This window comes from Branchiostoma belcheri, unplaced genomic scaffold, assembly GCF_001625305.1.
Source record: "Branchiostoma belcheri isolate BF01 breed outbred unplaced genomic scaffold, Haploidv18h27 scaffold108, whole genome shotgun sequence".
Lineage (NCBI taxonomy): Eukaryota > Metazoa > Chordata > Leptocardii > Amphioxiformes > Branchiostomatidae > Branchiostoma > Branchiostoma belcheri.
In genome coordinates, this window is record NW_017802469.1 from 678689 (window position 1) to 705864 (window position 27176).

Consider the following 27176-nt stretch of genomic DNA (forward strand, 5'->3'; position numbering starts at 1 on the left):
ACAAGGGCACTGACCTTGATAATGCAAAGTACATATTCATTGGAAGCCATGAAAATCCCCTTGGGATTTCCTCTCTATTTAGGCCACAGCAAGTAATTTTTATGGATGACATCAGCGCGGGCATTAATTTTCGCCTGATTTTGAAAGAAAGAAAAAAGAAGAAATTTTGTTGCCTTCTGACAGTGGTCAACATGCCGAAAATGGGCAAAGATGTCTGTTGCCATGCCGGAAGGTGGATGGCAGATAACTATGAAGAGAGGAGACAAGAAAAGGCTCTGATTTAATGTTTTGTTTCTTACTTTGATGCAGTGATATGTAATGCTGGCTGTGTATATGTGATGTTCCCGCTGAATCAAAGCCATTTGTACAATGATGGGTCAAAATTTTAGAATGTATGAACCATGTTTTTTTCAGCCCGCCTTGTTTTTTTCTTGCCCGCTCGCATTAGATTTGGAGTCTGCGGAGGATGTTATCCATAAAATTTACATGCTGTGGCCTTAGGTACAAGTTTTGGCCACGTTAACCAGACTCCGTGGCGGCACCTTGATACGTGTTTATTACATCGGTGTTGTAGGCGGGAGTCAGAAAATACCAATAATACGAACTTTATTAGCTTCAGTGAATTATGGCTGATACCATATATCTTCCGTTATGTCATAGTATTAGAAAAATCTCTTTTGTAATCTATCTTTCTTTGCTGTCATAATTTTACAGTAATAGTATTTGCAGGGAGCTGCATAGATCTACTGTCCTTTCCATAGAATAATAAAGGGTTCATGCCCCGTCCCGAGGTGTATATGGTGAGATAATCACCGACCAGGTGCGATAACCACCGAATAAACCACCAAGTGAGCGTAGCTACTCAGTGACTACTGTTAGTGCCCTGTCCCCTGTATAATGGTACGGTCCAAAAAGTGGTCGGTTATTCTAATAACCAACCACTTTTGAGGTTGCGACCTGATATCCGATGGGAAATGGAGCCTTCTGATTGGTCGACCTTGTCTGGCTATGTGATAATCTGCCTAGGCTTTTTATCAAAAGATCACAAAAGATGCGTAGTCCAGTATGATAGTTTATTGCCGTTTGTTGTCATAAGATCTACTTGTATAGAGAATATATGCGAATACATTTAATACATTAAAATATCAAGGTTTTCTGTACACAACCGATATCAGTTATCTGTCAACGCTTTCATAGACATTCTGCTATCTTCCTTGGAAATAATACTGATGGATTCTACTGTCATTAATTTTGAAGAGAGCTGAGAGGGGGGGGGGGTCACGTTTGGGACCGCATCCTCCAAGCTGCAGCGCCACCTTGCGGTGAGATGTTGAACTTGTCAGTAAGTAATGTCAGTCATTTACTAACCCGGTAAAACTAGCCACGGATTTGTTGCCATTGGTATGCAGCGAAAACTTCATCCTTGGGCTTTTGTATATATGTATATATTACCTATGAGAAAACACTCCTTGTGTGTAGGAGTTTAGAATTAGAAGAAGGAAACCTTAGACTGTCTCAGTTGGCTTCGAAAGATGTGCGATATTCAGCTAGGATCACATTGGGGTTTGCCGAGTTGAAGGCTTTGTAGTACACGTCGTCAAAGTAGAACCCTTTCTTGTTGTCATCCGGTGGATGCATAGCCGCGAAGTTGAGCCGATTCACGTACAGATACCTTCCCTCGTCGTACTGCTTGGTCTTGTAGTAAGCCCCGCCTTCGGCCCGGTACCTGCCGTCTACGACGTACCTCCACTCGTCGGCGTAATCTTCGGGCTTGGCGCGGAGGGTCATCTCAACCTTGTGCCACTCTGTTGGCTCAAGATTTTCAGCAACGACCTGGTAGCCATCTTGGGACAAGTAGCCAAAGTCCTCGCCGCAGTTCTTTGACTGAGCACACTGCTCGTAGCTTGGCCAGCTCTCTCGCGTTCGCACTGAAACCTTGGCGCGGTACCTGGACTCTAACCGCACCTCCAGGTAGTTCGATGAAGCCCACGTTCCCTCTGGATCCCCGGCAGCTACCATGATCCGCGACCCGTCTCCGAACGTGTCGGTGTCCGTGTATTCTTTCGCTGCTTTGAACCAGAAGGACGCGTAGAAGGAATCTGCCTGTCCGGTGTAGTTGCCGTCTGACCGCCCCACTGCGACGTTGAGTTGCGGGGAGAAGGGTGTACCGGCCCCGGGCTCACCATTTCTCCGGCCACGCTTGTAGTTCCAGCACTGACTCCCGCTATGACTCGTTACATTCGTTATAACCTGGTAGTCCGAGGAAATACAAGGCCTAGCGCCGCCTGGGCGATCACAGTCGATGTCTATTGTAGTAGTGTCTCCTGGTGACCAAGATGCTTCTACAATACTGCCCCCTACCGACCATCCGAAGTCTGCAGGGCTGAGACTAGGCGTTGGTGCAGTCGTGACAATGTCAATGGTAGTATTTGGAAGCGCTGTAAGGTAAAGATTTGTTTGTTTGTTTGTATATTTGCAACAAAGAAAGACAGTATAAATATAATAGTTTGCATATGACAAACCATCATAAACCATCAGTGTTATATTGTTTATTATGATATTTAGTGCTGAGAAGATTTAATTTTCGTATAAACAGGTTGTCATTAAGATTATCAATAAAGGTGTTAATAAAGGAGTTAATGCCTCGCCCAGAGGTGTATATAGTGAGATAATCCCTGGCCAGGTGCAATAGCCCCCGATTAAACCACCGAGTGAGCGTAGCGAATACATTTTTCAAAATAAACTACAATACGTTTTAATAGATAGATACTACAAGTCTTAACACAGTAATTGTTAGTGTCCTGCCCCCTTTATAATGGTACGGTCCAAAAAGTCATCGGTTATACTTTTAAGGTTACGGCGTGATGACCGATGGGAAATGGAGTCTTCTGATTGGTCAACGTCTGCTGGCTATATGATAACATATCGTACCATGACAGGCCGTTCCGTTTCCAGAGAAGCCCTCTTTACACGTGCACACGTAGCTTCCAAGAGTGTTGGTACAGTTGGCATGTGGGGAACAGAGACGGTAGACAGGATCACACTCGTCTATATCTGTATAACAACAAGCAAATTGGAACAAATTAGAAAGGTAATATTTGCAAAGCAAATGCGTAATGTTTACCTTCACCAGCTGGTCTAGCCCAAGAAACTACTGTTCTGTTTATTCTTATACAAAGCCAAATACATTTATATGTATAGAGAGTAGGCTATCCAACTATGCCCTGCTACAAAATGTAACCCAACACCACAGGGTGTTGCTACAGTGCTAGTTACCATGGTGACAGACGTCTGGTCTAGGTCATTGACCTTTTGGTTGGAGAAGAAGAAGAGGAAGAAACTGAGCAACACACTATGTTTTCCTTCTTGATGTAGTTCAGGGAAACGTTAATAGTGCATGATAGCGCTGCTTATATGTTTTGAATCAGAAAGGTTTTACTATCCTGGGAGCCAAACTACTAGTAGTATCGGGCCGTTAGCCGTTTTCCGTCGGCAGCCAAGAACCTAGCCCGAAGTAACAGGGCCGGCCAAACTCTTTCCGGGCTCAACTCCCCCGTGGCTGTAATTTAGAGAGGCGGGAGAAGGGCTCTTGGCTGCCGAAGGAAAGCGGCTAACGGTCCGATACTAGTCTGGCTCCCAGGGTAGGTTTTACAGACTTACCAGTACAGTTGTAGCCTCCCACGTCCGCTTTAAAGCCGTCCACACAGTTGCACCTATAACTGCCCCCCGTGTTTTCACATTCTGTGTTCTCTCCGCAAGGATGAGGCTCTTCTTCACATTCATTGATGTCTGGGGAAGAGAAACGTAAAATTGTATCAGGGATGATAATACACCAAGCTTTAAATTAAGGTTTTTAGATGTATGCAATGGTTAGATCTGTCATGCATCGTGACAGTCATCCTTGGCCCCCCTCCCACAAATATGTTGAAGGCATTGCTCATTGCAATTCTTTATTAGATTAAATACAAGTAATCCTTATATAAAAGAGAGGGATTTTGTTGGAAGTGGAAAGAGATTTTACCGTTGCAATATTGGCCTGAGTATCCTTCCGCGCAGTTGCAGGTGTAGCTTCCGGGACTGTTCACACATCCATATCCCTCCGAGCACATACCGGCGTCACATTCGTTAATGTCTGTCAATAAAGCAACAACAAAATGAATAAACAAAGTGTTTCACTGCCGAATAGATTTAAAACACTGAAACATTATGTTTATAACTACATAAGGTTTACAATGTGTGGCCTTTGCCAAGTACAAAGATCTAATTATAGACAAAACGAGGAGCCACCCCCCTCCCCAGCTCCAAAACCGGCATCGACGCTAAATTCATGGTCATAATATCTTTAATCTGTCAGTTGGTGTGGTACTTGAGACTGATGGCAAATTGAATGCCCCCCTCACCAGTTTATTTGCTGTTATAATTAAGACCCCACATTTTAGAATACTAGTACTATGATCATTCCTAGGCCTAGGAAAAAATGTTGTGTCAGATCATGGAGCTGGAAAAGGTCGATCATCATGCAAAATTTATGTCCCTTGCAGGGATCCACCCCCAGAAAGGCTAGGTTCAGCAGTTTTTTCTATGGTCGGTCTGGAAACAAGAAACACAACATTTTTCTAGACCTTACCTACGTCACATCTGTCCCCCGTCCAGCCCGCACTACAGAAACAGTAGAAACCGTCACTGCCTTCAAAGCACACGCCGTCGTTCTGACAGGGTCCGTCTGTGCACCACAGTTCTGAGAACAAAACAAGACAAAAAGTGTTTTGTATAATATTAAGGCTCCCACTGCTAGTTGTTGACTAGTTCAAACACTAGTAGTAGGCATTCGTCGGTCTTAAAAGACCATGAAGTACTTCGTTCTACACCCTATACTTATTCTTAGTTCAAACACTACTTATGAGAATTTTAAAGATTATATTGTTGCGTCGAATGCGTCGAACAAAAGGAGGACCTCCCTCCCCCTCCCTAGATCACCACTCTAGTTATTTGACTCAATACCTTTTTATTCAACTATAACTCTACACTACCTCAATGTGGAACGTTTTATAGGTTTTATAGTTACGTTTTTCACAGTGCCGTCCCGTCCAGCCCTCGGCACAGGTGCAGGTATACCCACTGGTTCCACCCACACAGGTGGCGCCATTCTTGCACGGATTGGTCGAACAAAACAGACCTGTCACAGATATCGATACAGAATAGGGAAAAGGTATTAGATTTTTCAGTCATAACACGACACAATTCAACACAACCTAACACGACAGAACACAGCACAGAGACAACGCAACACAACAAGTTACAGCGAAACACAACACGACAAAGCACAGCACAACACAATACAACGCGTCAGAACAGGACACAACGCAACACAACACATTACAACAGAACACGATACAACAGTGAGACAATGCAACACAACGAGTTACAGCGAAACACAACACGACAAAGCACAACACAACACAACACGTCAGAACAGGACACAACGCAACACAACACATTACAACAGAACGCGGTACAACAGAGAGACAACGCAACACAACAAGTTACAGCGAAACACAACACGACAAAGCACGTGCACAACACAACAAAATACAACAACGTAGAACAGGATACAACGCATCACAGCACATTACAGCACAGCTCAGCACTAGATGTACAACAGAATTCAACACAACGCAGTTACAGCTCAGTATTCTATCAACTGAGTATGAGATCTCAGTATGATACAATGCAATGAAATACAATAAAAATCAACTTTAAAACGTGCAATTTGCTAAAGAATAACTGACTATTTTCACAGTTTGTCCCGTTCCATCCGGCCGGACACCTGCAGGAGTACCCGGCTGATGAACCCCACCGGGACCGGGTCTCACACATACCGCCATGGTGACAGGGGTTCGGAACGCACATTACTGCAAAATAAACAAACAAAATTAGAAAGGCAACTATAAGGCATAGTGTTTGCCTTCACATGGTCTAGCTTTACAAACTACTACTATACTATATTTATTCATACTCAAACACATTCATATACATATATATATGGTAACCATCCTCTTGTTACATAATGTAACCCAACACCACAGCACCAGTTACCATGGTGACAGACGTCTGGTCCAGGTCATTGACGTTATTAGTTTGGATCGGTAGAAGAAGAAACAGCAAAAACAATATGTTTTCTTCTGCCAAGGTAAACAAAACAGGACCAAAACTGTGACGAAATCAAATAACTTCCATTACAAATACATATATATTTGACTTCTATATTAACATTAACAAAAATAATAAATTGAGGACAAAATAGAACAATACCTGAAGCACGAAGGTATATGCCCGTGTCTGTGCCATTGTATACTGTAAGAACATGGCATGTGTCAATAAATGCATGTAAATTTGTTTACATCATTGTTTGTTCTATACATGAATGTATATAATCATATACATGTAGATACATAAATAATCTCGAAATGTATTGTGTCAGACACATAATATCGTAAAGAAAGTTGTCGAGAATTATTGACATTAAGGCTTTATTAAGCCATTAGTAGGATACAGTAATATTAATGATAACAATAACATCTGTTTAGTGATTCATCGTAAAAAAATCTCTCAAGTACATGGCAGTGCCGCCAATGGCGCTGAATTTTATACTTGCGTTAAAATTACAGAACACACAGTACAATCATAATTACATACAAGTGAGTTTTTAAAAGACAAGTCCAAAGCCTGTACAATACTTACCTAAATAAGCTACCCCTGCTGTTATTACCACCAGTAATGTTATTATTGCAATGTATGGCCGTGGTGTTCGTCTTCTTTTCTTTGGAGCTTCTTCAACGGAGTGCTGGAAGTAGAACAACAAAATTTGCATAAAACAGATGTAATGTAGGGTACTAAGGTGCAGATGTTTCCTAATGCAAAGGTTTTGCTTTCATGAACTTTACATTAGACAAATCGTCCTGAAACAGTAACATTTCCTAATTTAACTCACAGGAACAATATGTCATTTCTTGAACATAAAAATGTTGTGAAAAATTAACTTAAAACGTTTTTTAAATGATGCGCCTGACTGTACAGCTAGTGACAATGCCTTATCATAATGAGTAATTGATAATGATTGAACCATAGCTTCCAGTTATAAATTAGTTTAACATAAGATAACAGTGGCTTCTAATTATGCAACGTGTCACAATTAGCTTTAATAGTCTAAGATGTAATTTTTTAAATTTGTTTTGCGTCATATTTAAACAGGGTTTCCCATTCAGTGATGACACTGCTTTTCAGTGGGGCCCTGTGTTATACAAATAAACAAAATACATAAAGTCACGTACAATAAAATTAAAATACAATAAATAATGATACTGGTAATTATAATAAAGAAAAAGGTAACTAACCAATAATAACAATAATAATAATAATGACAAAGACAAGGAAAGAGCTCTATATGTTCTTTCTGTGCTCTGTGAAGACAGCATATTACTTTTTAACCCCCTCCCCTAATACACCTTTTACTTTACGGGTCCTCCTGTTTTTCGTTCAAAATTAATTGTAAAATTATGTGTCTTAGCCAAGATTTCATTTCTAAACGTAACCGCTTCGTACCCTCCTAATTGCAACATTTAGCATATTGCACTTGAGTCCTTGAAATGTCACTGGAAAGGGGGGGGGGTGCAGTGCATTTAGTCATATCTAATTTGTCCCCAATATGCCTGTTTGTATTGTTTGTTTTGTGTACATTTCTGTGTTATTTCTTTGTTAATTACTTTATGTTCGATGGCAGCGCTTATATAAGTCTAAATAACTTGAGTGCGTCGCCATCGCTGCCTTGTATTTCTTTTAAGTGCTTTAATAAATAAAAAAAAATAACCCCCTCCCAACACACACCTCCACTCGATATTATTTATCAACCAAGACTAGTCGAGATGTGACCGAAGTACACATGCTTATCATTTTGGCGCGCAGCAGCTATGTACACTGGCACAGAATGTAGCACACGATTCGGTATTTTTCATTCAAAAACGCTTTTTCAACATGTCAAACGACTTAATAAAATCTACAAATATAACACTACATTGTGAAGACTGCTATGATATACAGGCCTAGAATGTAGACTTGAGTCTAAAATGTCTTGAACTGGAGTGAATAATTTCTATGTAAAGCACGTGTCAGACTAGAAAAATGCTTTTTAAGACCCAAATTTCATCATTATGGAAAACAATAACTCACCTGTAAAGTCACCGATCTGCTTCGCATCCATGTTAAAGCATGTGGAATGTATCTTCCTGGTTTCCATGGATCTCTTTCCTCCATTTCGATAAGTTATAGATCTGTTTATGCCAAAATTCTGCGGTTGTGACTTCAAAGAGTGACCTCTCTGGCAAAGTGACAAAGGTGAATCTCGAGTGGGGGCCACTCCTTTTCTACAGCTGAATATTGATTGGCTAACAGTAACCTGATTAAATATGTGTCAATTAAATTCCTTTACATAACCTTTGGAACGCGTGTTGGGCAGCCTGTTGACAGCGTGAAATATTCCAGTATGGTAGATATTCACAAGGTGAAGGTAATACATATTCTTAAAATTTGAGATTTTATTATCAGAGGCGGCGGCAGGAAATTTTGATTGGGGGGCGAGATTTCGGGCGCCGAAGGCGTCCGTCAGCGAGCGCCGCAGGCGCGAGCCTGCTAGGGGGGTCCGGGGGCATGCCCCCCCGGGAAATTTTGAATTCTAACCCCTCTGAAACGCTATTTCCAGCATTTTGAGCCCTAAATTTTTGTTTTCTTTCAAGCTAAGTTTAATGCTCCTTCTAGAGTTTCGTCTATGAATTCTTCCATATGAAACAGAACCGAACGGTCATTGTGTGTCATTTAGGGAATAACACCCTCCTTCATCTCAGCAGTTTGTGTTCTATCTCAGCAGTTTGTGTTCAATTTTTAGATCATCATACAGAAAACTCTTTGCTATCATGTCCAATGTTTCAATGGACTGAGTAGGCAGAGGCGGCGGCAGGAAATGTTGACCGTCAGTGGGGGGCGAGATTTGTATGGAACTCTTTCTATCGAGCGCGGCGAACGTAGGGGGGTCCGGGGGCATGCTCCCCCGGAAAAATTTGAGATTTTAACCCTCTGAAACGTGTTTTCCTGCATTTTCGGGGGAAAATTTTGCTGCTACATGAAGCTAAATTTCTAGTACGTTGTAGCTAAGTTTCTTACTCGCTATTCGACTGCATGACGTCCACGAACTTCTTCCACAATACACAAGGCGGATCGGGGCTTGCTCCCAGGGAAAATTTAAAAATCTCGACCCTCTGGAAACGCCATTTCCTGTATTTTGGGAACGAATTTTTGATGTTTTGCTGGGTACACATTTCGTCTTTTCGTCAATCGAATCTCAGTTCGCCTCAACCAAGGACATTACAGAAGATTTCTAATGGTAGGACATTCTGAGATCGGACAAAAAATGTTGAGCCAGTCCTTGGTTTAACCTTGTATGGTTTGCTCACATCGGCTCCGGGAGCGCGCGGTGCGGGACCAGCAGCGGGCCGGGAATATCGATGCATACACGATTCTACACACGTGAAAAATACTGTCGTGCTGTTGGGAAGGGCACGATGTGCCGCGAAAATAAACTGCATGTTGTCTTCAGAAGAACTGGATTTCATTTTTACCGATATCGTTACGAAGGGGTCAGCAGAACAAACTCTCACAGCGTGAGAAACTCGTGCCATGTTCCTAGTAATACGTAGTGCACAGCTGATAAACCAATCAGAGCGGAGGTTTTCGGGGGTGAACCAATCAGAGCTTACAACTCGCGGTAATACCTACATGTAGAAAACGGCGTTCGTGTGATTTCAGATTTCAAGTGGCCACGCAGTGCGGAAAATGCGTTTTACAAGTGGTTTTAAGGTAGAAATCGAACTGTTTGCTGGCTTTTCCTTACATCTAGAGAAAATACACTAGAATTTCAGCATGATTTTTTGGGGGGCGACGCCCCCCCCCCCCAACATTTTTTTTTTGGGGGGGGGGCGCCCCCCCCCCCTGCTCCCCCGCTGCCGCCGCCACTGATTATTGATGTTAGTTGGGGCTTCCAAATCGCCAGTAGAGAATGATTCATCATATCATTACTAATAAGCTTTAGGTATTTATATAGTACTGAAAAGTATTGTCTTTAAAAACACGTGCTAACTACTTTTACATGTAATAGCTATTAGTAGAAATTTCCCATTATACAACTAACTTACAATAGTCTATATAGTGAAATAATGGGATAGCACAGATCCTATCTTAGTCTGAATTCTAACAAATGATAACAGTTAAGAATCGGCAGCAATATGTTACATACAAATAATGGTTTCGCCGTCCTTTTATTACACAAAATGTACTTTTAAATTTAACAACAATGATTTGATATTGAAGGTATTGCTACTTCTATTTAAACGTTTACAAGTTTGGTCATACCTATCACTCTCCGTTTCCTCTTTGACGCCACTAAGTCAATATTTACATGTATGTACAGTGACGGAAACACATACCATTGAAGATAAGGCGGACATTACTGCAATAACACAGGACCGATTAAAAGCTGGAGTTTTTGAGAAGCATGATTTATTTGAAAACTGTATTTCACAAAGTCAAGATCAAGATATTGATAATAACCTTTATTGTACATTCATCGGGCTAAGTACAGGTGAACAGATGAAAAGGTAAATATATACATATTTGTAGTACAAACAGCTCTAAAGCTACACTAATACAGAGGTTCGGCTTCTCGTTTCTTAGTGATGTTAAACATATATAATATCGTAGTTTAACATATGCGCCACATAAGGTTTTCAAAGGCGATAAGGCAATTGCAGTTTTATCACATTTTGCAGAGTGTGGTATACGTGAAGCGTGCCACACAAGAATATGTTGCAAATATTAATTTCTGTTGCTAAAATGGTAAAGTAGAGAATAAAAATTATCATATATAACGATCGTTGTAATTAAAACTGAGCCTGACTGTTTTAACACGGTTCCTGAATTCAATTTTTCAAAAATTCTTGCTTGCACTTCAATCCAATATGGCGGATACCATCCCCTCCCACCGAAACCACGTTGCTCTCGCGAGATGTTAATTCCGAGACCACTAGTCTCTTGCCCTGACAACTAAGTGTGTTTATACTGCACTCGAAACACATTACCGGGTTACTCAAGTGAGGAAATCGTGAAAAGATCATCATCAGAAAATTTCTTGCCGACCCAATGCATTATCTACATGGTTCAAGTGGCTCGAAGTTACCAAACGCTGAGTCTACACACACACACACACACACATATATAACGGACAACTATGAAGGGACGTATACTCGCATAGTTTGGTCATTGAGACAACGCAGCGGATTCACAATGGTATATTGGTATAACACACCTTTTGGTATATAAGGTGGCACCCATCTCTCTATATATATTTGTATAGCCCTTGGGCCACATAGTAGTCTTCAATGCCCATACGTTATTCACATGGCTTTTTGTAACATTCCTAGCTGTCTAAAGCAAAACAAGATCTCGGTTTACACATACATTCCTCAATAGGACTTGTCTGTCTTGCCTATGATTGTTTGGGCCACATCAAGACAGTACAATGTGTTAGCATGATCATCCCTTGCTATAAGTTGCTTCTTCGATTATGAAGTTGACATCATTCAAGCGGCGTTCTTCCAAAATGTAGTCAGGGATTCTAAACTTTATGACAGCATACCCTACAAAACTATTTAAACCGTATGACGACAGCGTATCATACCGTACAGTATATTAGCATGATCATCCGTTGCTATCTAAGGTGCCCCTTTCATTCAATCTGTGTTCTTCTAAAATGTATTCAGGGATTGTAAACTTTACTGTATGACAGCTTACCGTACAAAACTATTTATACACCAGTTGCATGAGAACTTCACCATCTGGTGATCTGATAAACATCATGTACATTTGTACAGTAGTTGTTATTCACTCAGACAGCAGCCCTACAAGATGTGGTTCCTCCATGTGTTTGTGGTGACCGCAGTTCTCCAGTGGTCAGTAGTGACCGGGGAAGACCAGACTGACCAGTTCACCCTGTCACTGTGCAGGGTTTGGGAGGAGTGTTTGGAGAAAGGTTAGTACATTTTCTATGTGTTTAACAGTTACATGTATAATGTTACGAGAAATCTGTGGGGTAAAAAGATTACCATAATATTATGGAACACCCATATGGGCAAATTGATACAATTTGGTTTTACAGCCCAGATATTAGGTAACATAATCTTTCTACCTCTTCGCTGCTACTGTCTTTGTATGAAATGCCATGAAACCGAAAAAAATCTTTTTAATTAAGCCAAAACCAATGCATGCAGAGATTTGCATGTTACCATATGGAGTTCATTCTACGAAAAAATCCCTTGATTGCAGTAAAAAATAGCACTATACATGTATGTGTTGATAGCACAGAAACTATATACTTAAATGCAACATGAACACTTTTTAGTTCGTTCACTATGTGACATTGAAACTCTTCTGCATGAAGGCTTTATCATTGTGTAGTATACAAATGCATGTATGCAGGATGAATTGATCAAGGTTAGAATTTTTCCGTTCTAGCTACTGACAACAACTTGGACCACGCTGAACTGGGAACTCCTGAGGCGATCTGTGGTGACTTTCTGGACATGTTAGAGAAGCATGGCGTGGATTGTGGTAGGTAGAACCCCCTCATATATATGTATGGCTAGCATGGTGTATACGTTATATCTGAAACTGTCGTTATTGCAATCCTGACCAAAGATACATATAGAATACAACACGGTGTATTCCGTATCGCCCGAGGTCCCAGCCCGACCGCGCGTCGGATCGCCCGGAGGCCGGAGGGAGATCCGATCTGCGGGAGGGCTGGGACCGAGGGTGATGCGGAATACACCGTGTTGTATTTTATTTATGTCATACCCACCCGCGAAAACGCGCCTTTCAATGCGAAATGAGCAAAAATTTGGTGTCCCTAATCCCAAAAAACGCAACAACATCAATTCCAACGTCCGAATTTTGCATTCGAATTTTCGAAAGCGTTGCACGCGGTTAGGGCGAAACGCGTTCGAATCGTTCTATGGAACATTTGGAAGGCCCGGGCAGTACGCGTTCAGAACCCCCGGGCCGTACCGCTAGTTATCACACGGGCCGAAAAGGTAGGACATAAAGTCATGTATCATGTCATGTGCATCAATATTCTGTTGAAACAATAAAAACTACAAAATGCCGAATGATATATTTAATTTCTAGACCCCTGACCCAGATAATATTAGGAAGAAGGATCATTAAATGATTCCGGGAACTGCACACCACTTTCATTTCATTTGATCAACTGACAGGGTTCTATACCACAGGCTAGAAGGAATTTATCTGTTGGTCTTATTTTCTAGGAACCTTGCAGGGCCCTTTGCAAGATTTAAAGACAGCTGGAGTTGAACAGGTGCTGTCCTCCGTACAGCCCCATCCTGGTGGTGAGGAACAGCAACATGGTGAGCTGCTTACTGTGAAAACAACACAAACTGAGATAAAAGTTGATCAGTTTGCTTTTGAAATTAGCAGACAATCATTGCAAATAGAGGAGAAAACTGCACATTTGTAGGAGGTTACAGTTATATTAAGTTGTACTAAGAATACAATGTGCATGTATATGTATGTGCAGAGTCAACTGACGATGAAGAAGAGACAAACATAGGAGAACAAGGCTACAAGCAACACCTTCCACGCAACAGTCCGGCCAACACTGACAACCTTTGGCGAGGAAACCATTTTGATGACTGTTCTGAGATTCATACTGCTCAGGCCATGTTTGGTCAGATAGCTAGTGGGGTGTTTTCTATCAAACCTGCACATGTTAACGACCCAATCTCTGTATACTGTGATCAGACCACAGATGGGGGAGGGTGGACGGTCATACAGAGGAGGTTTGACGGGTCCCTCGAGTTTTTCCGAAAGATCGGCGCTTATCAAGGTGGATTTGGTGACTCTAGTGGTGAGTACTGGCTGGGATTAGACAACATCTACCATATCACAGCCCAGAACGCGTATGAGTTGTACATAGAGCTTGAAGACTGGTCTGGGAATGTGAAGTTTGCTCGATACTCCAGCTTCTCAGTCGGTCCGGGTGATGATTACGCCCTGAGTGTGGGAGGGTACAGTGGGACAGCAGGGGATGGGTTTTATCTGACAGGTTCATATACCAACAATGGTATGAAGTTCAGCACCCGTTGGTATGACCGAGACACTGACTCAGGTTCAATGGCAGAATACTTTGGTGGTGGTTGGTGGTACGGTAGCGGCAGCCGCAGTAACCTGAACGGTCCGTACTTCCGAGACACTGACGAGTTCAACATCAACAATGGTCATAGTGTCTACTGGTATACTTTCAACAATAACCCTTTCTATTCTCTGAAGAAGACCAAAATGATGGTCCGTCCCACTGACTTCAGCACCAGGGTGGCAAACATGAGGCAAGGGAAGAAGTAAAATCCCCAAACTAACTAGCTATCAGTGGTTTGAGTTTTATTTGTGAAGTTGATTCACTTCAATAGAAACCACTTTCACAAAACATGGATTAAAGTTGCCAAACAAATTATTTTCTGATACTCTTTGTGAATGTTTCTTTGTCTTCTGTTCAAGGTGTTTAAAGTTGCACCCATCTCTGTTTCTTTGGACCTTGGGCCACACAGTTGTCTTCAGTGCTCTTACGTAATTCATGCACGAGGGCCTTTTTGAAACATTCCAAGCTGTCTGAAGCAACACAAGATCGCGGCTTCCACATACCTTCCCAATTGTCTTGCCTAGGATTGCTCAGAAAGTACCGTATATTAGCAAATTAGCATAATTGCTACCTAAGTTATTTCTTTGATTACGAAGTTAACATCATTCAAGCAGTATGTAAAATGTAGCCAGCGATTCTATACTTTACTCTGTAACACTGCTTACCATACAAAACTATACACCAGTTGCAAAAAGTTAGGGCTTCTAAACTTTACTGTATGACAGCTTGCCCCACAAAACTATTTATACACCAGTTACATGGGAACTTCACCACCTGGTGAACATGTACATTTGTACAGTAGTTGTTATTCACTCAGACAGCAGCCCTACAAGATGTGGTTCCTCCGTGTGTTTGTGGTGACCACAGTTCTTCAGTGGTCAGTCGTGACCGGGGAAGGCCAGACTGACCAGTTCACCCTGTCACTGTGCGGGGTTTGGGAGAAGCTGTGGAAAACATTCTGTCTCCGGTCCCACCTAAACCAAGTTGCTCTCGCGAGATGTTAATTCCGAGACCACAAGTCTCTTGCCACGACAACTAAGTGTGTTTATACTGCACTTGAAAACACATTACCGGGTTACTCAAGTGAGGAAATGTTGAAAAGATCATTATCAGCAATTTTGCTGACCTAATGCATGATCTACATGATTAATCTTTCACAAGTGTTTTTTAAGTTGTCAAACGCTAAGTCCATAGTAACGGATAACTATAAAAGGAAGAATGCTCGCGTAGTTTGGCCATTAAGACATTGCAGTGGATTCACAATGAGGGTCTTCGGAAGCTTGAAGATGTCTTGTCTTCACATTGTCGTTTTCCTGATTTTGATGACTGTCCTCTCACAAGCACAGGTAAACTACCTCAAATATTTGTGATACTATACCGAGATCGGTCAATCAGTTCACAACTAAAAGCGCTAACAATTGGAACGTATTTCGTAGTAAAGCTACTGGTATTTGCTTAACTATATCAAGTACAACTGCATATGCATGCTTCCAAATATCCTATTCCTTCAATTGCAGAGTGACTTTTTTCACGGATCAAAACTTCTATGATTATGTCAAGGGGTACAGTCTCTTTGTAAACGATGATAATTTTAGATATTATGACTTTAGGGTATTCATAATGCAGGCAAGTGGTTTAATGTTGGAACTTTCGTGTTCTATGTGTATACATAAGTCTTATAGCTCTATATATGTAGCATGTTCATATCAAACGTAATGAATGTTTTTTTTCTGCATGGCCCCCTTCCCCATGTACATGTATAATGTCTATGGTACCCGTGACATGTACGATGTACCCCTAACGTACACTGAGGACACGTCTGACCGCTGTACATGTACGGTACCGGCGTGTACAAGTCTTTAAGAGTCTTACGCATCATCATCTAGTCGTACACAACACGTGTGAAGACACGTCTGGCCGCTGTACCTGTACGCGGTACTGGCGCGTACAAATTTTATCTTAGAGTCACACGTACCATCTTTATAATGTAACAAAATGCTTTTGCCCCCCTCCCCCATGTACAGGTCCATGGCTCCCGTGACACGTACTACGTACACAGCACGTCTGAGGACACGTCTGGCCGCTGTACCTGTACCGTACTGGCCCGATCAAGTCTTAGAGCCTTACGTAGCATCTATATAATGTAACGAAATGCTTTTTTCTGTATGCCCCTCCCCCATGTACAGATCCTTGGCTCCCGTGACACGTACTACGTACACAGCACGTCTGAGGACACGTCCGTGGCCGCTGTACCTGTACCGTACTGGCCCGATCAAGTCTTTATATAGAGCCTTACGTAGCATCTATATAATGTAACGAAATGCTTTTTTCTGCATGCCCCTCCCCCATGTACAGATCCTTGGCTCCCGTGACACGTACTACGTACACAGCACGTCTGAGGACACGTCTGGCCGCTGTACCTGTATGGTACTGGCGCGTACAAGTCTTACAGTATTACGTAGAATATTTCTAATACAACGAATGTTTTTCTCTGCATGCCCCCCTCCCCATGTACAGGTCCATGGCTCCCGTGACACGTACTACGTACACAGCACGTCTGAGGACACGTCTGGCCGCTGTACCTGTATGGTACTGGCGCGTACAAGTCTTACAGTATTACGTAGAATATTTCTAATACAACGAATGTTTTTCTCTGCATGCCCCCCTCCCCATGTACAGGTCCATGGCTCCCGTGACACGTACTACGTACACAGCACGTCTGAGGACACGTCTGGCCGCTGTACATGTACGGTACTGGCGCCTTCACCTGACGTCTGCTCTGACGACGCCAAATATCACTACATCAAAGACCTGGAGGCACAGGTAGCCAACCTAACTACCCTGGTGCACCAACTGGCTAATAGGTATGTAGACGATTTTTATCACAAAACGATTTTAAAATTCCACAGGAATAGTGATTAACAGTTGTTCCATACATAGAGATGACTGACAATGTGCTTGGTAGACTGTATAGTTGCATTAAAATGCTGACTAGGGGGTGGTTTATACCAAAGGGGTATTGTTTCATTATCTGATTGTCAATACAGGCTAGATAGGAAAAGAGAGATGTTTGGGGCCCCACATTTTTCCATGCCATAGTTGTGGTGTCCGTTGTCCAGCCTGTATTAATTGTTTTTTGAATGTGTGTGAAATTCATAAAATTCTAATTGTTAAAATAATCTTGCGTACATGAAGATGATGAAAATCGTACTCGATAGATTCAAATCATTTAGCTTTGTAAAACATATCGTTTTTGATCAGTTTCCTCTTCTCCATGTAAGGTCAATGACCTGAACCAGGTCTGCCACCATGATAACTAGTGTTGGGTTACACCATGTTGCAATTTTATAGCAGGAAGTTATTCTGTCACCATATATATTGAATGTGTTTGAGTAAGAATTAACAGAGCAGACCACATGCGAAGGTAAACATTATGTATTTGGTTTGCAAATGCTACCTTTCTAGTTTCAACCTGTCTTTTCAATAGATTTAAATAGATTTATTTTATCTTCTAGGACCAGTAATGCCCTTGACATTCAGACGACCATGACCTTGATCGACAACCTGACGTCCCAGCTGGCCGTGCTGGAAGCTGACCGGCAACTCCTACTGACGGAGTACTTCTCCAACATACGGGACGAGATACAGGCTTTGGCCGGCCTGCTTCCTCAGCTGCAAGCTGACAGGTATTGTTTTTTTTATTTCATTTTTATTTTATTTTATTTTATTATGTATTACACACTGATTATTATCATATAGCCGGGCGACGTTACCAATGAGAAGCCTCCATTTCGGTTATCAGGCCGTAGCATCATGAGTGGTGGATAATGAAAGAAGTGGTCGGTTATCAGAATAAACCACCCACGCTACGCTCACTCGGTGGCTCATTCGGTGGTTATCGCAAATGATCAGGGATTATCTCACCAGAAACATGTACATTTGTCAAACCAGTATTCTTGTTGAATTGATTTTTAACATGTTTTCATCTGAAGAAGTAGGTTTGTCAACATACGAAAGTCAATATACCAGTACCAGGAAAGTATATTCAGGATGTGCAGCATATAAATATCTTTGCTGCTCTGCCATTCTTAAATCAATAGAAGAAGTGAATCTGGGTCGTGGTGCAACTTGCTAAAACTAATGTAATGGTTGACATAATTTGCCTTTTTTTCTCTCTTCAGTGCCGATGCATTGCTGCTGCAGGTCTACCACACACAGCTGTCCAACCTGTCCGACGTGCTGTCCAACCTCCAGGAACAGCACGGTCTCAGCGTGAGCGATCTTCAGCTGCAGATCATGCAGCTAACCGAACAGCTCAACAACTGTAACGTTTCCAAAGGTACGTAGCTACTGAGTAACTAACTTAAAGGGGGATATAATAATGCTCACTATCATGCACTAAATCTATGGGTCGGGTAGGCATTGATAATGGCGTAAACATCTGATTCAGCATAGCGCTTTACATGGTATTAACGCACTTCTAAAATGCGTTCTGCAACATCTAAATGTTTTATGATATTCTCCATTGCTAGAAACAACAACAACAGAAGAACCAACCACTATGATGGCACCTACAACGGCCAAACATACAACTCCACAGCCAACATCAGTCGTTGGCTGGGAAAACGGGCAAAGCGTTCACATAAACAGTATCACCTACTCTGATGGCGTTACTGGCTATATCAACAATGGCTGGAAAGTAGATGCCACAATTGATGAAAAAATCAGTAACGCGTCCGCTCACCAAGGACAACAGTCTTGGTACTACAAGAGTGGTACAAACACTGTTGTTAACTTGCCCGGGCCTGGAGACAAAACACCCTTCTCTCCCGGACTCAGTGTTAAAGTCGGACGGTCTGACGGCACCTACACTGCCGAGGCGGACTCGTTCTACGTGTCCTTCTGGTTCAAGATGGCGAAAGATTACAGCACCAAATTTGGAGACGGGACCAAGATGTTGGTCGTAGCAGGAGACCCAAGTGGTACAGACGCCTCTTCTAACCACCTAGAGATCAATTTCCCCACCAGCTACCGTGCCAAGGTTTCTATCCGAACCAAGGAAAGCCACCCTAGTTATACTGAATGCGCACAACCTGGCGCTAACTGTGGCGATAATTTCGGCAGTATCTACAACACTATTGCCAATAACCTTGACCCCACCACCTGGCACCATGTTGAGATGACCCTTCTCTCTCGGCCCCAGGACTACATGGACGAGTGGTTCTATGTGATCGACGGAGACTCTGCAAACCCCTCGCAAGGAGGCGCTTTTTACAAAACCCAGCAGTACGACGAAGGCCGATACTCGTACGTCAACAGGCTGTCGTTTGTTGACATCAGTACCACCAGTGACAGTACAAAGAAAGGAATCTACTTTGACGACATCAACTATAAAGCCTACAACTCCGCCAATCCTAGCGTGGTCCTAGACGAATACAGCACCTCTTTTGAACCAGATGAAAACTGAACGGATATCCGAAAACACAAATTTAAACCTAGTACATTTTGTGATAACTGCAGTGGTGTAATGTACAATCTGCACCTGTGGTGGCATATTTGCACCAAAAACATCACAATAACAAACATCAAAACTAATGTCAGATAAAGTGGAGAATAACATAATTGTACTTACTTGTTTTAAATGTTTACTGCAGAGTAAACTTACTTACAGTAGGCCAAAGGCAGTTTTTCATGCCTACAAAGTAATGTAACGTGTGGCTTTGTAACCTTGTAGGTCGATAAAAGAGTGTTATGAGATTACAATAAGCAATAATCTATGAACCAGTCAAAAACTAAAGTGGAGCTAATCATCGACCACATGCACAATCTTCACATTCGCTCCAAAATATCAAAACAATCTGCGCCCTTTATAGTCTGGGTTGAAACACAGTCTCCAAGCCCAATGTAATCATTCAAAAGTTTAAAAGTCTGTTATTAACACTGTTGAGGATTACAAATATGCGTACGTGTGAGTTTAGATTCTGATAAACTGTTGTCCATTTTTGGTAGCTGTAGTTCTGTGGTGATTTTAAATTTCGGTGGCACATGATACCCTAAATCGTCGTGTATGCCTTTGGAACAATTTATGAATCTATTGTTAGTTGAATCCGCAGTTAACATTACTACATGAAACTTTGTATTGTTTGTTTGTTTAAATCGACAAGACATTCTTATCTGGCAAACATGGTTAGATCTTGAAGATGACAGACGGTCATCGAAACGTCGGCTTGTAAAAAAAATAAATGGTTGTGATCAAAGAACTTTCCTATTCACGGTTAGATCTTATTTAGACACTGCCCGAGGATCTGTCATTTTTTCAGAGTTTGAAGATATATCCTATTTTTAGTATGTAAACTGATGGACGAACATCATCAAACTGATAATTACAAACGTGCTGCAATAATCGTAAGGATATTCTATCATTAATAACTCGTACACACACACACACACACAGACGCATGCACACGCACACACGCACAGACACTAGGCACACAAACTCACGCAAACAAACAGACACAAACACGTTTATACTGAGCCACGTATATAAATATATGTTGTAGTATCTGTCTTTGGTCATGTGTAAGTTACAGAAGGATAATATACGCATTAATTTTGTACTTTGTTATCTTGTAGTGTTGTTTCGTCTGACACCATACCGGCAATGGGAAATCTAGTTGTCAACTGAATATAATAAGAAAGAAGACGTCAAACGTGTCAAACGATTTGCCCCAAATTTATTATTGATGCATCGTTAGTACAGATTTTAATCCATAACTCCTTGTTATCACCAGTAACCCAATATTAAAATAATTGAATACAAAATCTTGCTAATTTGACCAACAGCTACGCTACTAGCATACAGCCTATATATTAACTTATATAACTATATATGAATTCAGTTCCAAAAGCCTTCTATATGGAAAACAGCAAATCCAAATATATACATATAGAGATATATACTATAGCTTATTGTTATCACATATAGCTAATAACACTCTTTTATCAACCTAAAAGGTATACAGAGACACACGTTACGTCATATTGTGGATACGAATAACTGCCTTTGGCCTACTATAAGTAAATTTACTCTGCAGTACACATTTAAAACAAGTTAATACAATTATGATATTCTCCACTTTATCTTACATTACTTTGGGTGTTTGTTATTGTGCTATTTTTGGTGCAAATATGCCACCACAAGTTAAAAGTGTACATTACACCACCGCAGTTATCACAGAATGTAATATGTTAAAAACAGCGCTAGCATGTTCATTATCAACTTCACTTGGGCACGCAAATATTCAAAGTTTTGCTCAATTTTCAACAGGTTCAAAAGAGGTGCTGTATTCCTTAAGGACCACGTTAGTATTGGAGGAATTGTAGGCTTTGTAGCTGATGTCGTCAAAGTAGATTCCTTTCTTTGCGCTGACATATGCGTCACTTGTGATGTCAACAAACGACAGCCTGTTGACATACAGGTACCGGCCTTCGTCGTACTGCTGGGTTTTGTAAAAAGCGCCTTCTTGCTTTTGGTTTGCGGTGTCGCCGTCGATCACATAGAACCACTCGTCCATGTAGTCCTGGGGCCGAGAGCGGAGGGTCATCTCAACATGGTGCCAGGTGGTGGGATCAAGGTTATCGGCAATGACGTTGGGGATACCGCCGAAGTTATCGCCACAGTTCTTGCTCTGCGCGCATTCTGTATAGCTTGGATAGCTTTCCTTGGTTTGGATCGATACCTTGGCACGGTAACGGGAGGGGAAATAGATCTCTAGGTGGTTAGAAGAGGCGAAGGTACCGTTCGGGTCTCCTGCTACGACCAACATCTTGGTCCCGTCTCCAAATTTGGTGCTGTAGTCTTTCGCCATCTTGAACCAGAAGGACACGTAGAAGGAGTCCGCCTCGGCAGTATAGGTGCCGTCAGACCGTCCGACTTTAACACTGAGGCCGGGAGAGAAGGGCGTTTTGTCTCCAGGCCCGGGTTGACTACCGGTGTTTCTACCACTTTTGTAGTACCAACACTGTTGTCCTTGGTGAGCTGAGGCGTTACTGATTTTTTCATCCATTGTGGCATCTACTTTCCAGCCGTTGCTATTTTGTCTAACGCTTTGCCCGTTTATCCAGCCGATGTCTGGTGTTGGCTGTGTGGTTGTTGTTGTCTCGGTTGTCCCTGTTGTTGTTGTTGCCGTTGTTCCAGATGTTGTTGTTGTTGTTGTTGCCGCCGCCGTCGTTGTCGTCACTGAACCAGTGAAGGTGTTCAAAGTTGTTGTCCCTGGTGTCACTGTTACAGTGGAGCCACTAACAGTAGTTGTTGTGGAACTTGCAGTAGAAGGCGGGGGCGTGGTAGTAATTTCTACAGAAAATGAAACACGTTTTGGTTATAAATTAATCTTAATTCATAGATCACGATAAGAAAATATTAAAATGCGAGGTACACGCGTTATTCTTTTGAAGTTTAGCTTCAGAATTTAAGCATGGAAATTGTATGTGCTTCAATGATATCTTTCAAAATCATCACACGTTTCCCGGTGAGTTGCCCGAGCCAAACCTGCTGGACCAAACCGGAGATTGTTGTATTAAATGTCACTTATTTCCTCCGTACCTGTACAAGTTGGACCGCTGAATCCGGTGTGACAATCGCAGCGGTAACTGCCGATGGTGTTGATGCAGTTTGAGTGGTCTGGACATCGGCCGAGGAAGGAACACTCGTCTATATCTGTGTGAAAATAAGAATTCAAAACGTTATCTATTTTCAATATCTAGAGAATCCCGTAGAGCACATAGAAAGATCAAGGAAGCAGTCCACATCCAGTTCGAACGTGCCGGGTTGAATCGTAACGGTTGGGAGCTGCCCAAGTCCTATTTACCCCTACTCCGCAAGGAGGCGGGGGAGGTCAGAAGATCAACACAAGTCTCGACCTAGTCTCGTGTTCTCGCGAGACCAGGTCAAGGTGTACAGTCAACATCGAAAATTTGGAGGTACGTGATTTTACCTAACAAAAACAGTCACTGATTGAAGAACTAGAATTTCCTACAAACTGTTAATTCTACGAGACTGATGAACCTCTTCAACGACTAGAGCGGATTTTCATGTTATAACAGGGCTATACTTATATGAATGATATAGCTTCTAGCATCACCTGTAAGTTTTGGATACCCGAGTTTAACCCTGTTTCAGTTAAGTTGTCAATCTGAAACGGTCTAACCATATGAGTGTAGTTACCTTCACAGTTATCTCCATTCGGGCGGAAGCCTGTCTTGCAGGTACAGGTGTAACTCCCAACAGTGTTAATACAATCCTCGTTAACCTGACAAGGGTTGGCAGCACACTCGTCAACATCTGTGGGACGAAGATTTTATTTTTAGTACTTCGTGTAGCATGTGGCTAGTTACTTAGCCTGTATATATCTATTCTTTATCGACATAATGCTTCATGAAATCAATCATTAATTGACAGTTGACTATCCTGCGACTTTATGATGAAATTTCTGTCGCAGTGAAAAAAACTAATAAAATTCAAATGATGAAGAGTATGACTTTGACTTATGAAATTGACAAAATTCCTAAAACGGTTATCTTAACAAAGAATGCTAAAATAAAACTGGAGTCTTAAGAGTGAATTAATGAAAAATCTTTTGAAGGAGCATCTTGATTCTGAATTGACAACTGTTTCCTCCCTTAAAAATCTTCGTACTGAGACAGCTTTAAAAACACCGTTCTCCTTACCGTTGCAGGGTGTTCCGTCGTACCCATCAGTACAGTTGCATGTGAAGTTTCCGGGGTGATTGATACACTGTTGATTCAAGCCACATGGGTTGTCTTTACATTCATCAATGTCTGAGGAAAACACAAGCCATTTTGCTTAAGTGTTAAACAACTTTTAATGGCCATGTTAATCATAATATAAATATTATAAAAAATAAAATCATGTTAAGCATTCGCGCTTGTAAAGATTGACTAATTCTATTAACTGTCATTGAAAAATCAGCAACGGCAAGGCATATCAAATAGGTTTATGATTTTACCTGTTTCGCACTGTTTCCCGGTCCAACCTTGTTCACAGAAACAGTAGAAGCCGTTTGCACCATCTATGCAGACTCCCCCATGCTGGCAAGGCTGGCTCGCACAGAACAATGCTGCAGAGACAAATACATTATACAGTCACATTCTTTATAAATAATTTTATACTTCTTTGCCAACATCGTTTACCAGATACCTTTGACCCAGTGTTGACGTCACACTACAGAGAAGCCACGTGACAAGCCTCACTGGGTCAGTCTACTGAGGAAGACCAGAGTGACTGGTCGAAAGCTCTAGGTGAGATCTATTCCTTTGTGATGAATCAAAAGTTGTTACTTGAAACATGTAACTACCAACACAGATGACCTTTTATGATTTTTTAAAATATTGTTTTAAAACATACTAAACATTACTAATAAAAAAATACTAAATTTCACGATCACGATCTACGTTTCTAGTATATTTTTAATTACTGTCGACACTAACCTGTTTCGCATCTCGTCCCAGTCCAGCCTGGCTCACAGGCACAGTAGTATCCGTTGGGGTCCTCGGTACAGTTACCGTGATGACACGGGTTACCTGAGCAGGCAGCACCTGGCCAGGGTAGAAAAGGCAAGAACAATCTTGTTAGAACGACTTTTCTGAAGTGAGCATTTCTTGTCCCTCTCTACATCCCTATGATATTATAAAGGTCTTTTCTCACCAAATTAATGCCTTCTTAATAATTTATAGTGTTCTGTTGTGTATCATATTTGTATATTGTATTGCCTTGTGTATAAGTTCGTTAAACAATACTATGTCCTACCATATTGTACATATAGAGTTGTTGGCATCCTTCTGTACATATAGTGAATCGAATGTTACGTAGGTGTTGAAATGAGAGAACATTTAAATTCAATGGGCCATGGGATTTTTCCCAACACCAGTTACCATGGTGAGAGACGTCAACAAATCAGGTCATTGGCCAGGTCAGAGGTTAGTGTTTGGAACGGAAGAAGAAGAAGAAACAGAGCAAGAACAATATGTTCTCCTTCGGTAAATATAATAAAATCATATTAAGCATTCGCGCTTGTAAAGATTGAATAATTCCATTAAGTGTCATTGAAAATTCAGCAACGGCAAGCCATATTGAATAGGTTTATGATTTTACCTGTTTCGCACTGTTTGCCGGTCCAACCTTGTTCACAGAAACAGTAGAAGCCGTTTGCACCATCTATACAGACTCCCCCATGCTGGCAAGGCTGGCTCGCACAGAACAATGCTGCAGATACAAATACATTATACAGTCACAAGCTTTATAAATGTTTTATACTTCTTTGCCAACATCGTTTACCAGATACCTTTGGTCCGGTGGTGACGTAACACTTCAAAGAAGCCACGTGACAAGCCTCACTGGGTCAGTCTACTGAGGAAGACCAGAGTGACTGGTCGAAAGCTCTACGTAAGAACCATTTCTTGTGTTGGATCAAACTTGTAACTTGAAACGTGTAACTACCAAAAAGATGAACTTTCATAAAAGTTACTAAACATTACTAGTAAATAAAAAATTAATAAAAATACCAAATTTCATGATCATAATCTACGTATCTAAATTTATTTGCTGTCTACACTGACCTGTTTCGCATCTCGTTCCTGTCCAACCTGGCTCACAGGCACAGTAGTATCCGTTGGGGTCCTCGGTACAGTTACCGTGATTACACGGGTTACCTGAGCAGGCAGCACCTGGTCAGGGTAGAAAAGGCAAGAACAATCTTGTTAGAACGACTTTTCTGAAGTGAGCATTTCTTGTCCCTCTCTACATCCCTATGATATTATAAAGGTCTTTTCTCACCAAATTAATGCCTTCTTAATAATTTATAGTGTTCTGTTGTGTATCATATTTGTATATTGTATTGCCTTGTGTATAAGTTCGTTAAACAATACTATGTCCTACCATATTGTACATATAGAGTTGTTGGCATCCTTCTGTACATATAGTGAATCGAATGTTACGTAGGTGTTCAAATGAGCTGACACCCTTTAAATTCAATGGACCATTTGATTCTTCAATCTTGCCCAACGCCTACAAAAGCCTACCATGTTCCATACCGTAGTGTAGGAGTATAGGAAGTATAGCAACATATGTACACACATCATTGGACAGATGATGAACATACTTATTTCGCATTTCTCCCCCTCCCGTCCTGCGGGACATGTGCAGGTGTAACCACCGTCTCCGTTGTCCTCACACACACCGCCATAGAAACACGGATTCGGCACACAACTGCTCTCAGTTGCCGACACAGAATCTGTAAACGCAAACAAAACAGGCATCTTATATTTCATAATCTTCTATTTTTGTTTGGGGAGGGAGATGGAGTGATATATTACATTTGCTCCAAAACAAATGTTGGCCTTTCTAGTTTTATTCATCATTATCACATATATATAGCCAGAATACGATCAGAAGTCCCAATTTCATATCTTTTATGACGCTATAACCTCGTCATGGTGTATAATGATTTCACAAATACTGAGATTAATTCAATAGCTTTGACCGATTCAGAGCACCCTGGGTACGAGATCAGTCTTCGTCAGACGACATTTTTGCGTTTGTCCGCCATCTTTGTTGGGGAGGGTACGTCGCATTGGACAATGTTTGGAGTCACAACAGTGTTTATTCCAAGACGTAGACGCCCAGGAACAACTTAGTGGTATCGGAGGAGAACCAGAACAAGGTAACGAGGGCGCACGTATATGTAGAGATCGTTCTATGTTTGTTGTTAGGTCATTTCTTAGCCTGTGTTACGCAAGCTCTCGGCCGGAGGTTTAACAGGCCACAGCATGTAAATGCTATGGATGA

The 27176-nt window shown here is 41.6% G+C and overlaps 4 protein-coding genes and 1 long non-coding RNA gene across 5 annotated transcripts; 2 read left to right on the top strand and 3 right to left on the bottom strand.

The window, feature by feature from the left end:
* Window positions 1-1069: 1069 nt before the first annotated feature.
* Window positions 1070-4127, bottom strand: LOC109480410 (signal peptide, CUB and EGF-like domain-containing protein 2). Its single transcript, XM_019782604.1, has 4 exons — window positions 4022-4127; window positions 3661-3789; window positions 2932-3054; window positions 1070-2438 (listed from the first exon to the last, which is right to left on the bottom strand). The coding sequence occupies exons 1-4, from the start codon at window positions 4107-4109 to the stop codon at window positions 1516-1518; spliced, it is 1263 nt and encodes a 420-aa protein (XP_019638163.1). The 5' UTR covers window positions 4110-4127; the 3' UTR covers window positions 1070-1515.
* Window positions 4128-6317: 2190 nt separating this feature from the next.
* On the bottom strand, window positions 6318-8370 carry LOC109480635. Its single transcript, XR_002140846.1, has 3 exons — window positions 8227-8370; window positions 6742-6844; window positions 6318-6354 (listed from the first exon to the last, which is right to left on the bottom strand). It is a non-coding gene; the product is annotated as an uncharacterized LOC109480635 (long non-coding RNA).
* Window positions 8371-11947: 3577 nt separating this feature from the next.
* On the top strand, window positions 11948-14564 carry LOC109480455 (fibrinogen-like protein 1). Its single transcript, XM_019782649.1, has 4 exons — window positions 11948-12133; window positions 12616-12711; window positions 13428-13526; window positions 13697-14564. The coding sequence occupies exons 1-4, from the start codon at window positions 12010-12012 to the stop codon at window positions 14518-14520; spliced, it is 1143 nt and encodes a 380-aa protein (XP_019638208.1). The 5' UTR covers window positions 11948-12009; the 3' UTR covers window positions 14521-14564.
* Window positions 14565-15576: 1012 nt separating this feature from the next.
* Window positions 15577-19863, top strand: LOC109480206. Its single transcript, XM_019782359.1, has 5 exons — window positions 15577-15660; window positions 16994-17178; window positions 17830-18000; window positions 18496-18653; window positions 18847-19863. Exons 1-5 carry the CDS (start codon window positions 15577-15579, stop codon window positions 19779-19781), a joined length of 1533 nt encoding a protein of 510 aa, XP_019637918.1. The 3' UTR covers window positions 19782-19863.
* A 1184-nt stretch (window positions 19864-21047) lies between these two features.
* LOC109480217 (fibropellin-1-like) lies at window positions 21048-26937 on the bottom strand. The gene is made up of 10 exons (XM_019782369.1): window positions 26925-26937; window positions 26491-26622; window positions 25949-26056; window positions 25485-25595; window positions 24821-24928; window positions 24340-24450; window positions 24041-24151; window positions 23538-23654; window positions 22917-23030; window positions 21048-22667 (listed from the first exon to the last, which is right to left on the bottom strand). The coding sequence occupies exons 1-10, from the start codon at window positions 26935-26937 to the stop codon at window positions 21628-21630; spliced, it is 1965 nt and encodes a 654-aa protein (XP_019637928.1). The 3' UTR covers window positions 21048-21627.
* Between the last annotated feature and the right edge of the window lie 239 nt (window positions 26938-27176).